The sequence below is a fragment of the Mugil cephalus genome, chromosome 10 (genome assembly GCF_022458985.1).
Source record: "Mugil cephalus isolate CIBA_MC_2020 chromosome 10, CIBA_Mcephalus_1.1, whole genome shotgun sequence".
Taxonomy (NCBI): Eukaryota; Metazoa; Chordata; class Actinopteri; order Mugiliformes; family Mugilidae; genus Mugil; species Mugil cephalus.
The window spans coordinates 8499146-8512482 of NC_061779.1; the positions used below are offsets into that span (position 1 = coordinate 8499146).

General features: G+C 40.5%; 1 protein-coding gene across 6 annotated transcripts in view; it reads left to right on the plus strand.

Moving 5' to 3' along the window:
• kiaa1549la (KIAA1549-like a) overlaps positions 1-13337 on the plus strand; it is a 114105-nt gene that overhangs the window by 83745 nt on the left and 17023 nt on the right. For 5 of the 6 annotated variants that reach the window (XM_047596498.1, XM_047596497.1, XM_047596495.1 and 2 more), the window contains 3 exons: positions 2074-2279; positions 10085-10209; positions 10894-11114. In XM_047596498.1, coding sequence (XP_047452454.1) covers positions 2074-2279; positions 10085-10209; positions 10894-11114 — 552 coding nt within the window. The remainder of the gene's footprint in view (positions 1-2073; positions 2280-10084; positions 10210-10893; positions 11115-13337) is intronic. The other variant, XM_047596500.1, reaches the window with a different exon arrangement.

Sequence of the window (13337 nt, forward strand, 5' to 3'; positions counted from 1 at the left end):
TGTGTGTTTCCTGTACGTGTCTTTAATTATATAACTGGGGCCATAAACGTCTTTGTGGGAGTCGTGGTTAGGTGAGTAGTGGTTGTGTAAGTAGATGTAGTGTCCTCTGAAGTGAAGGAAAATGACTTTTTAGGTGTCATACATGGCTCTTGGCTTACGGGCAGCCTGTCCAAGATAATCAGGATTGTTGTTACTCTACTTGTCCTTTACATTTGTCCTATATTTCCCTATGTTTCCTCCGCTTGATGTCGGATGTTTAAGAATTGACTTTTAAGAATTTTGTGAAAAAGTCCAAACTCTATTTCTTCTGCCTGATTGATATAATTCTGATCAGATACTGAAATGTACATGGATGTTTTTCCACACACTTTGTGGAAAAAAATACAAATAGCCAAAAAACTATGAAAATCTAGACACTTAAACTGGGATTGGAATTTTGTTTAAGGTTAAGTATGTGAGGTTCTGCCTCCTTCTAGTTATTTGCCTGTAGTTTTTTTCTTTTTTTACTCATACATTAGTATGAAACTATGGATTGGTTGGATATGTTGAGGATGTGGGTTGTGACTGAGTCTAGTAATAATTTTATGTTTCATTACAATTATTATTATTATTTTGATGAAGTCTATATACCTGGTTTGATGGAAAGACTGTAAAAGAGGTAACTGGGAATATGGTTCACTAATGCTGAGGAGTGGAATTTAGTTTATTTACTACGTATTATTACTTTTATTATTATTTATTTATTTATATGTTTTAAATGAGTGTTAATACGTTTATGAAGTGTATTTGTCTTACATTTTTGAGTTAATAATCTGTGGCAATGGAAAATAAAATTAACATTATGTTAAAAAAAAAGAAATTTATATGAATGCTAAGAAAAAATACATATATATATATATATATATATATGCACGCCCCAAGTGGTTTTAACAGAAGAAGAAGAAAAAATTCTCTACTGATTTACCAACATTGAATGGATTCAGTAGAAGAAGAAGTTTCTATGTTTTCAATGTCTCTGCTCAGATTGACAAATAAAATACATATGATAATATATAATAATAACATATATAAGATATATGTGTTCATATGTCCAGAAAATATCAGTCTCTATAAAACTTTATAGACAAGGTGGTTTTGCTGATGTGGATCTTCACGTCACCTGATGTTTTCCCCATGTGAAGCAAACAAGCTCAGAGAGAATGGATTTGTTCCAACCAGAGAGAAATCAGCACAACAGGAGTTTACATGGTTGTTAGGAGATCATATTATCAAAGTTTTTATTAAAGGGGGATGGTGTGAACCTCTAATAATTTGGATTATTAGGAGATATGTTCTGATTGAGGTGGACACATTATTCAGATTATTAGTGGAATAGTTGTTAAAACATTGCCAATGTACAGGGTCATGGTTACTTATGGTTAACGCCACACTTTTCACTGCTTCATCTGTCTGACAATCAGGAGCTATGTACAAAAAAAAGTCACTGTCAAATAGTCCAAGGTATTTGTTTTAACAGTATTACTGAAGGAATCCATATGTATTTATGGTCAGACAATGGTTTGGACCAATCCTTTAAACTAAATGCTGCTGCTCTGGGCATACAGTCTATGGTGATGACACCAGTGAAAAGCAACTGTGATATATATATTCATAAAATTGACTTTAATGCACACATGTTCCTTGCAAATGCAGCAAGTATCCAATACCGACATGCTAACTACACAGCTAGCTTCGGCCTTTGTGTCTTCATAGACTGCTGCTTGTTAATTTTTCCTCCTCTGTGGTCTTTTACTACATCATACATTCAATTTCTTTGCATTTCTAATTTCTGTTTTGACATATTTTGTAATTATAATAATTTGTATGAACTGACAAAATTAATCTTCATGGTTCACACTTCCATGTGTGCACACTCACACAGATCAGTGCACATCATGTTTGTGCCTTGTTCAGCACTTTTGAATCATAATTATTTAATTATCCTTTAATGTTCTTTTTTTAATTGTAATGAATGTTGATAGTGTGCTGCCAGTAATAACTGTGAGATGCTGTGTTTGTGTACATGCTCACAAGCCTCACTCCCCTCCCTCTCCATCTCTCCCTTGCCTCGCTCTGTTGCCATGGCTACTACAGGCGGTTGCCAAGTGAGGAGGACGGCTCGGTGTCGAGTAGCGGCTCTGGGAAGCTGAACACCAGCAAGAGCTCGTCGGCCCGAAGGACTGCGACTGGCAGCAGCAGCAAGAACGGCAAAGAGGAGCTGCACAAGAGGGGCACCAACGGTGAGGAGGAGGAGGAGGAGGAAGATGGATGATAAAGATAGATAAAGAATGATGATTACACTGAGGAGTAAGTGAAGGAGGAAAGACAGAATGCATTTGGAGAAGGACACGTAGAGATAAGAAGAGAGAAAATCTGTCTCTCCTTATGTTAGTGCTCAGCATCGAGTCTGTCGTTGCTAATAAGTGAGTGTTCATCACCAAAAGCACACAGACACTAACCTAACTCGCATTTATTACACTGCCCACTCACACATTCTCATACTATGATGTTTTTACCCAAAGCATAATTATTGTGAACTAATGAAGTGCACATGAGCACAAAGAGTGGACACAGTCATGCGTTCAGTGACTCAGCCCGGCTGCAGCCTCATGTAACTGTCAGTGACGACATGCACACTCATATCAGAGGCTTTAGTCACATGTCCGCTCACTCACGCGCTGTTTTTCTGCCGTTGGTTTCATGAGAAGAAACGGATCAGGTGTTTGAACTCCTCATGGTTTGAAATGTCGCATGTTCCTTAAACGTTTCATCAAGTTACTTTTGAGGTTCAGAGGAAACAGGGGAATGCGGGGAGGAAAGTGTTGTGACACCGTGTCGTCAACCTTTGTTATTCAAATCCACGCGACCTACAGCAGATGCTTTGTGCTTTGTTGACAGAAGGATCCTCATCCTCGGAGAAAAGTTAGTGATACACTGCGAAACTTGCTGTAATAGCTGTGTAAAAATTCTGGATGCTTCTTTTCTCCCGTCTTTTCATTGATGTGTTTGGTTCTTGCCGTCAGAACTGACCTTTTGTCGGTGTTCTGATTAGTCAGCTGACCCCCAACCGGAGGACTCCTACCCTCTGTCAAGTACCGAAATCTAAGGTTAGACTAACATTAGCAGTGTGAAAGGTCTGTTCCCACAGAAAAACGTGATCACAGGGGTCTCAGTAAAGTTGGTATCTGATGAAAACTACATTCAGATCAGTTAAGCAGTCAAAGGTACAAGCATTGATACTGGACTTCACCTTGTGACTCTTGTAAGATTAGCTTTAATCATGCAGGAATCCATCTTTCCTAGTTTTGATTGCTATGCCGACTGGTTCAGATTGGTCAAGCTCACAGCTTTAGGCGTTTAGTCCGGGGTGATGACGGTCAGGAGCTGTGGATGTATTCGTAAAATAGACTTTAATGCATGAATTTTATAGCAAATATAGCAAGAATTTCTAAATCTGTGACCACAATGTGGGAGGAAGGTCAGTGATACACAGTGAAACTTTTATACCAGAGCTGTAATAGCTCTGTAAAGATTCTGGATACTTCTTTTCTTCCATCTTTTCATTAAAGTTTTTGAAAATTTTCCTTGCAAATATAGCAGGAATTGCTAAATCTGTGACAGAAGTGTCTGCAATGTAGGAGGAAGGTCAGGGATACACAGTGAAACTTTTATATCAGAGCTGTAATAGCAGGTTAAGAGCCCTCTGGTTGGTGTTCTGATTTGTCAGCTGACCACCAACCAGAGGGCCCCTAAACTTTGCCAAGTCCTGAATTTTGAGGTTACACTTACGATGGCAATTTGAAAAGAGTCTATTCCTAAAGAAAGACATGACGCAGCACGATCAGTCCCAGGAGGTTCAGTAAAGTTGATATCTGATGAAAGTCAGATCAGTCAAACAGTCAAAGGCATTTGTCTTTGTCCTGGTATTACTCAAGAAAAAAAAACAGAACAGGCCCAAAGATACTGGACTTTACCTTGTGAATCTTGTGACATTTGCAAGATCCTGCAGGAATCCATCTTTCCTGGTTTCGGTCTATGTGTTTATGGACCAACCGGCATCCTTTAAGCTCATCCTGCAGCTATGGGCAAATGTGGTGGTATTCATAAAATTGGATTTAATGCACAGATTTTCCCTGGAAATATAGCAAGAAAAGTTAAATCCATGACAGAAAGATCCTCACTGCAGGATTCAATGAGTGATGCACAATTAAACTTTCAAATCACAGCTGTAAAAGCTCTCTAAAGATTCTGGATACTAGTTTGCTCCTGTCTTTTTATTGATGTTTTTGGTTCTTGCCGTCAGAACTGACCTTTTGTCGGCGCTCTGATACGTCAGCTGACCACCAACCAGAGGGCTGCTAACCTTTGCCAAGCCCCTGATTCCTATGTTAGTGTTTCAAGGTTAAACTAACAACAGCAATGTTAAATTCCTGTGTGTCACATAGAAAAACGTGACACTGAGCAAACCCAGGAGGCTCAGTAAAGTTGGTATCTGATGAAAACTAAGCCACAGAACCTCAGATCAGGTCTATTTTTCTAGCTTTAAATTCACTTGGGTTTCACTATGGGGCAAAAATATACATCTCGATGCAATTGGAAAGTCGCCAGTCGCCCTAAAATGATATGATTGGATCTTTGCAGGAGCAATACCAGATCTTAACGGAGAGACTGCAGACCAACTCTCAAAACATTGTGGCCATTGGAAGTCCAAGTGCCTTCCAGACTAAATCTGTTCACCGATGGCACTTTCCATCAGTTGAAGAACGAGTATGGCTTCTTCAAAAGGCACATCAGTACTTTGACGATAGTAAAGCACATAATAAATTACGACACGGGACTAATACAGAACAGGATATCTACTGTCTACTGCACTGTATCGATCACAGCTTTCTTGGTGGACATTTGTATCCTACATGAGTAGCAAGCTACTTTTTGAGTTTGAAGGACTTAGGGAGATGATATTTGATGGAATACTAGTGTCCATGTTAACATAGCCCGTGTCTGCTAGTTGCTGAGAAATGAATCTTTCAAGACCTCTGTGGTCTCCTCATCCCTGCTGGAGTGTAAATTGGCTGGTACTAGCAATAAACACACCCAAAAACTCCAAACTGAACTCTTAGTGGTTATGAAGCAAGGCTTTAAATGGATGAAATAAAAAGAAAACTAAATGTCTCTGGTTTACCTCATCGGTTTTGATCAGCATGTGTTAATGGAGTGCAATGCTAAATTAGCTCATTGATTCCCCGGAGTCCTTTACGATTTATTTTGATGATATCATTCTGGCAGCACTGGTATTTTAGGGACCTTAGGAAGCTCAACTCATTTATAAGCCATAATCTAAGTTTGGAGTGTTATCTGTCTGCTCTGATACTTTTTCAGTGCTGAATAAATAGTATTTACGATAGAAAGAAATACAGAGACGGTGAATTATATGCTGCACATGCTTTCATCCACAGCACCTGTTATCAGCGGTGCCAGTAAACGTACGGCATCTTTGATACGACTTGTTCAACAGATTACCCGGCACATCTTTTTTTTTTCCAGCTGTGCAGACTCCTCGGTCCTCGCTCTGATCACTGATAACCCTGCAACGTTTCTTCTGTTCAATGACTTTCGAGGCCACTGTGATTTTCCATCAGCAAACCAGTGTTCATGGTAATTTGTGTGATTTATAGTGTTTATGCAAGCGAATGAGTGAATACCCAGGGGAGAGGATGAGTAATTGTTTCATTTTTTTCTCAGTACAATTTGCAGAGAGGACTAGATGGACGGTAGTAGTGATTTCTGAAACAAAAACAAGAGACGACGTGCAATACAGCGTTAAAGTGTAACCAAAATACACATTTAACCTAAAATTATTTGCACTAACTTGCATTCTCAGCTCATCTCATTAGTGAGTCGCGCAAATACGCAAGAAAATCTATAAAACATAGAACATAGATAATGTATGTGCTGCTGTAGTCACACAGTGAATGACTACCTCCACTTCGGGTGACTTTTACAGCCATTGTCCTTTAACAGTCGATTGTGCAGAGAAACAGAAAAGGTGAGAGGGACTGACGGAAATAAAACGAATGCCCTGGCGGAGCTGAAATGGACTTTCTAATCAATAGTCGTGCTCCTCTGTGGCCTTTTTTCCTGTACAGCTACTGTAAAGGTTAATGACACTGCTCTCTCTCTTTTTCAAGCAGTAGGATCTTAAAGGGATAGCTTTAGAAGTAGGATACACAGGCAGTGTATTTCTAGATGGTGGTTTGGACAAGAAACAATCTGCCAGAGTGGGTTTTTTAGCCTCCTAAAACAAACGAGCCAGTGCCATATTTAGAATACTATTTTCTTTTTAAACTTACGAGTAAGTCGTTATTTTGATATAGGCACTCGTCAAACTACCAGACTCCATTGACAAAAACTTGCAATTGTTTGGGACGCTGTACATAAATAGAAAAAGGAGGCCCCCAGATGGCAACCATTGGCCAACATTTACAACAATAAAACCCTCAAAAGGCCCTACAGAGAATTAGCAATACTCCACATCCCCACCAGGGACCCCCCTCTATGTACCCTATCACAGGTTTGGCTAGTTTGGACTGGGAGGGAAAGCACATGAACGTCTTTGCATGGGGCCCCCCAGCACCTAGGAGCGCCACTGCTTACAGAAAGCCACGGCCTCAATATTTTGTTTATTGTGTGACTTCAGTTTCCTGGCACAACCACTCAGAGAAGATGAGTGTAATATGCTGGTGATACATGTGATGAGAAACTGTTATTGTGCGTGCCCCCTGGGGGCCTTAAAGAGACTCACGATCCTCAAAATGTACACTTATTTTGACTGTACAAAGGTCATAAAATGTCATGTTAGTTAATGTTTTTGCCCACGTTTTCCAGCGTACCTGGAACTTAAAATATCTTGCAGTTTTTTTACAATTTACTTTTTTTCAGAAACTGCTAGAATTTTAATGATAGCGAAAACTGTGACGTAATTACTTTAATCTAAAGTCCGCAAACATGCTGCATGGGACACATCCACGTTTCAAAGGGTTAATGGCTTCAATTTAGTAATTTTAATCTGACACGTCAATGTAAAGCACTGATAATATTGTAAATAAAAGGTAGAATGAAACTGATGTTAACTTATTTAATGCTGGTCTTGTTGTAGGCAGCTAAACACACTGAGTTATCAAAACTGGGGCCATGTCAGTAAATCACTGCGGATATAAAAGAGCAGCTATAGTAGGTACTTATTACAGATTGTCAGATGAGTCAAGATGTTTACCTCCATTAGTGACGGTGTTTTGTCTCAGTAATGTAAACCTGCGTTTAAAAGGAGTCAACGAAGCCACACGATGGAACGAGTCATCCCAGGATAACATATTACAAGTCTCATTACAACAACAGTCGAGTGTTTGGCGTCCGTTGTGACTTTAGTAGAAGCTGTCTTTATCTCTGCATGCGCTGTCGCGCTGTCCCATCTGGTTCTTGTGACGCCACCTGTCCCCGAACCTCGACTGTTAACACCCCGATCGGCGGTGCGGCCGCGGCCGAGCTGCTGCCAGGATGAATGGTGACAGTGTGGGTTTGGAGCTAAGTTAACGGCAGACTGTCGTAGCCCTGCAAAGAAGCAGTCTGCCATATGATGTCAGTCAGGCCGTGAGTCACGCTGGACCCAGTGCAACATAACACAATCCGTCTGCTGCTCCTTCCAGTAACACATCAATACATATTGTGTATACATATATATATGTATATATATATATATATACTGTAAGAAGCAGGAGACGCACACAGCAAACAGCTGCCATTCTCTCGTCATCAGGACAAACAGAAAACTGCACAAAGCTGTAGTAGTTCTGAACCAGTACTCAATTTGTAGTAGATTGCACTTTTTTAAATTTGTAGTTTCCATGACAACGAGTGAATCTCACGCCAGAGACATGTGTCATTATTTTGGAGTGCAGCTAGGGCGTGTAAGCGTATATTGTACATAACGTCCCTGAGAAAGACACATAAACCTCTGTCAAAGCCTGACATTTTACGCTGCTCGTTCTACAAATACACGACTCACAATACGTTTTCAATCCCATACTTCAAAAGCAGTGACATGCAGCTTCTTTCGTTTAATAAAAGGTGTCAAACTTCTCAAATGTTAAATATATCAAAGCACTAGTAAAACGACTCCTAAACAAAACAATCTGAAGTTGACAGATCAGAGAATAAGTGAGAAAGACAAACCAACTGTGCTCTGGCAGTTGACGCCAGCATTCGGTGCCTGATACTACGACTAAAGAAGTACGGAGAACTGGAGTTACAGTTAAAACTCAAGGCCGATAGAGGACAGAATCTCTCTTGATGTCCAACTTCTGTGAGTTTCACTTGTTTGTTTCTGATCTGTGGAGCTTCTCTACTGTTGACACTGACATAGTTGTGTGTCCCTGGCCCTCCTACTGGTGAACCGGTGGCTCCCAGTTTGGGAGACAGGTGTTTAGTAATGGAAATTCACTAATAATTTATATATTCTTATATATTATTTGCATTCTCTTTTAGATGAGAATAGAATAGCATTGTGGGAACCTACAGAGACCGGAATTGGAACTGTGTGATGATTTCCATGCACATGTCAATACTGTAAAGATAGACTAGATTAAATGACTTGATTAATGGTTAGCAGCTATCACTAGTGACCAACCACTCCTAACATGGCACTGTTGAACCTTGTCTTTCCTCTGGTGTAGATAAACCTATAACTACTGTTGGATCCAGAGACTCTCCAACGTTTTTTCAGGCCATGGTCCCCCAAACTGATGAGAGATTAAGTAGGGATCCCAGCGTAGTATGCGTCCTTGTGATTGGCTCAACAGCGATGGGGCGGGGCCCACTGTGTACAGTACACCAAGGAAAACCAGGGAAAAACATATGGTTTTGCTACATGTGAACGTGGACTAAGTCGCTCACCATGTCTCTTTCTGCAATAAAACTACTGTATAAGAGATAAAAGGACTGAATGCACCCAGTCTCTGTGCATCTCTTAAGCTGAGGACTAGTTATCAGCAGCAAAGTGTATTTTAGCCACCTAAAACCAGACCCAGTTCAGTTTAAATGTGTGCTATATTCAGAATATCAGCCTTTTCTCATGTTTTCTCTTTACCCGACTCCACAGACAACAGCGTTAATCTAACCTTGTAGAACAGTAGCTGCTGCTACCACTGCGAGACCTTGGTGTTAATTTGCATCGAACTAACATCACACAACACAGTTTGGATACATACGATCCAAACTGTGTAGAAGCAGATTAGAGACAGTAAATGCATCTGCCGCCGTGTGACTTCATGTTAATTTGGATCCAGGAAAACATGTTAACACGCCAAGGTCAAGCAGCAACACAAACAAGCCAACTGGCCGACGCTGTTTTCCACAAGGTAGAATTACTGTTTCAGTCAGTGGGGTCGGGTGATGCTGGAGAGAGCTTAGATCAATACGATCTGCCTGCTTCTCCGACCGGAGTCTCGCTGTTTACTTTAGGGAATACACTGACTGCAATTATGGGCCTCATACAACACCACTACAATGAATCTGTCCTGTGAAATAGAATCCAGCAGCAGGCTGTCAGCAGGTGTCTCATTAGGGCCTGATTCCTTGCACAGGTTATGTTAGGATAGAGCAGTCCAGAAACCATGACCGGTTACATTTGCAAACCGTAAAAGCAGTCAAACTCCTAATTTGATCTCAAGAGGGCTGGACCAGGAACAAAACAGCATAATGACCTATAAATAGCAACAACTCTATTTTTTCCCTTTGTTTTTCCATTTAGACATTGCATTTAATGAACTTTTCTTTTACCAAACATTTTCTGAACTCACTGCAACCCCTAGTGGACAACTTAGGAATTGAACTTTTATTCAAAAACTGCAGTTAACGTCTTCAGTGTAATTTTCTCTCATCCCAGCAAATTCAACCCGCAGGCCAGATCGGATCCTCCGGTGGGTCGTTATCGGCCCCCCAGACCGACATTTCCATCTCCTTATAACCAATTTATTTTCCTCCCTTCCAGACCCGTACGACGACCATTCAGGCTCCTTGCGCCTCATCACCATTAAGCCCATGACAGCCCAGCCAACCTACTCCTATCCCTCCTCCTCCTCACACAGCCAGGACTCCGTGGTCGTGAATGGGGAGGTGAGTCGGCACGTGCGTATTCTCCCGCTCGCAGTGTTGGTAGTAGAAAGGCAGAGCAAAAAAAAACAAGAAAAACTAGGACATGACTCACACAGACAAATACAGTAAAAAATGCATCGAGTGGCTTCGCCGTGCGGTTGCAGATATTTTTGTCTTTGTCAGTAATACACAACCAAGAGTTCTTTTAAGGACTGATAAGAACTATATACAGTATATTTAGTGTTGTAAAATTGCTCATGTAATCCACAATGCACACACATTTAAAATCACCCCATCTCCCCTAGGACTCACTGTACTGTCACTGGTTTTAGCAGCTGTTGCTACAAACACTTTTCCTCCTCTCACCCAGCCTGTCACATCTCAATCTTTTCCCCGCCTCAGCCCAGGCAGCTACACACAGGCTGATGATAAATTATCCCTTAATCTATTAACACACGTCCAGAGCCCCTCCCCTCGGGGACTGTCGGGGTTTTACACTTCATTTGCTGCAATTTACTGGTGTACATTAGCAGAAAATATCATGTTTAGGGGCTGAGGCGTTCTCTCTCTGATTATGTGGGAGTAGAGGATATTAGGCAGGACAAAAAAAAAAAAAAAAAAGACTTTTCTACATAATGAAAACCTCTCTTGGTTGGTTTCTTCCGCTTTAGGAAGAAAATTACTGCTTGAATTTGTTTTCCACAGGCGAACCACAGCGGGCTGAAGCAGAAGTCGGACATCGAGCACTATAGAAACAAGCTGCGGCAGAAGGCCCGGAGGAAGGGCTACGGGGAGTTCTCCCTGTCCGAGACCGGCAGCCACGGTTATAGTCACCGCGACGTAAGGCACAGTCGGCACGACAACGGGGTCAAAGAGCCGATGACGGCCGAAGAGAAGAGGGCCTCGTTTGCAGGATGTCACAAGAGGTATGAGTGAGTGGTGTTTCCGGACGCACTTGCCCATTGAACAAGTACACGCACAAAAAAGAGTGAATGCATTCTAATGTAACTGTGATGCAAAGGCAGGACACAAAGGGGAACAGGAAGAAAAAACAACTATAATGAAACAAAAGAAGAGACAAAAAGTTATGCAAGTTAAGAAGGTATCTGCAAACACAAATCTAAAAACAGGGGAAATCCAGAATAATTAACCTGGACAAGAATTAAGCAACATGTTTCCGATAAACTTTTCAGTTTCTTTGAATTGTTGTGGAAACCAACAATGGCACGAGTTGAACCTGAGGTAATTTTTTTTAATTAAATGACACTGTGTTCGGCTCGTAGAATTCTTTTTATGGTGTAGGAACCAGATCTGCTTTGTCTCGTTCGTGGTTAGACCACACGAGTTGAATTTATTTTTCAAAATATGTTTGGAAGAGATAGCTCAATAAAGTTTTATTTATATTTTTTAATTTTGCACAAAACACGAAGGATATGATAACAGCACAGTATTCATAAAAAATAAAGTAATAGAATGTCAAAAATCGAGTTCAATCCATTCATTTGTATATTAGGCGCAAAAGGATCTAAGCAGTTTTATCCTGAAAAACATTCAATAAAAATACAGCTTTTATCAATTTATCCAAAGAAAAACCGATAAGTTGCTCTGCCTCGATAACAATTATAAGACGTCAACATCCTTACGTCGTGACTTCAACTGGAAACGCCGCACATCCTGTACCGACAATGGCGAGTCCATTAGGCTTCTGAAGAAACGTGAATACTTTATATAAACACACTCATGGGCTGAGGGGTTGACGAGACACTGGTAAAACTAATGAGGAGGAAACAAAGAAGGTTAAATGTTCTGGTATTCATAATTAATTTCATAATTAATTTAAAATAAGTGTGTTTTCATATTGGAGGCTGTGGTTTGTATCACTCTTGAATTATACCATCACATCTTACAATTTTTTTTGTTCCTATTTTATTATTTTTTGACATTTTAATCTGTGTGCTAGGCTAAATAACAGAAACACAATTATCAGTGATCTGTTTTAGCATCACCTGAACAGTCATGTGGATGTATTCAGGAATGGTAAAACTCTCTGTGCGTCTGTAGCCGTGCAGCATAGTTGCTAGGCAACACATAAGGAGCGAGCGACTAGTGAGGGGTGAGCTTTGGTCAGCGCGCTAATATTCAGCAGCTCATACAGATAAGTGCCTGATTTGCTCGTCTTTGTCACATTCAGTCTGTTGACAGCTCATGAGTCTGATCAACAAACTTTAATTTGTAGCTCGTTTGAAGAATGATGTCTGAGATTCAAAGTGAATAATGACCGCAACGGGACTTTAATGTAAGAATCAGTCAGCACATTGTTCCAAGTCACAGAACATCATCCATCCATCGTATTTGCTTTTAGTCACGGCCCATTTTATTCACTCTACACCATTTATTTTAATCATGGACTATATAAATATGAACAATGTGTCCTCACTTCCTTGCTTTGGCCAAACTGGCGCTTATTGTCTTGGGGATACGGGCGGCGGCAACCTGCAAGTTTGAAGCCAGAATCTGAGCGGTACAGTTCCACACTTTCTCCAGACTCACTCGCGTTTTTGTTTAATTGGTATTGCACTCTGCTCTACCTCCACCAGTTACAAGGAAACGATGGAGTGTACTTATTTTTTGTTTCTCTGACGGATCCACAGGACTGTTTTATGGAGATGTTAGCATGACACCTGGTAGTCGCCATTATGTCGCATCGTGTCCCTATAGCCAAAAAATTAGCACTTGAACCTGCATCTACATTACATTAACGACCTAAAACTGTACGTGTAACATGTAATATGAAAACTAATAAAACATAATATTTGTTTTTAATCTTTTGCTAAAAGTCTTAAAAACAAATTTTAGTTGATTTACATAAAATATGACCAGCAAATAGATTATCAAGAATTTCTTCCATAGTGAGTCAGTCCAGACTAAAGGACATTAAACTGATGTAATGAGTGATTCTCATAAACATAAACACACAGTCAACATGAAAAAAACAAGGTGAAAAAAGGAAAATTAAAAGTAGCAATTAAAAGAGCAGCTCTCCAGGTGAATTAAGTTGAACTGTTCCAGAGTTTGGCTGCTGCAGCTGAGAAAGAACGATCTCTCCTGAGCTTCGGCCTTGTTCTTGGGACAACCAGAAGACAGTGGTC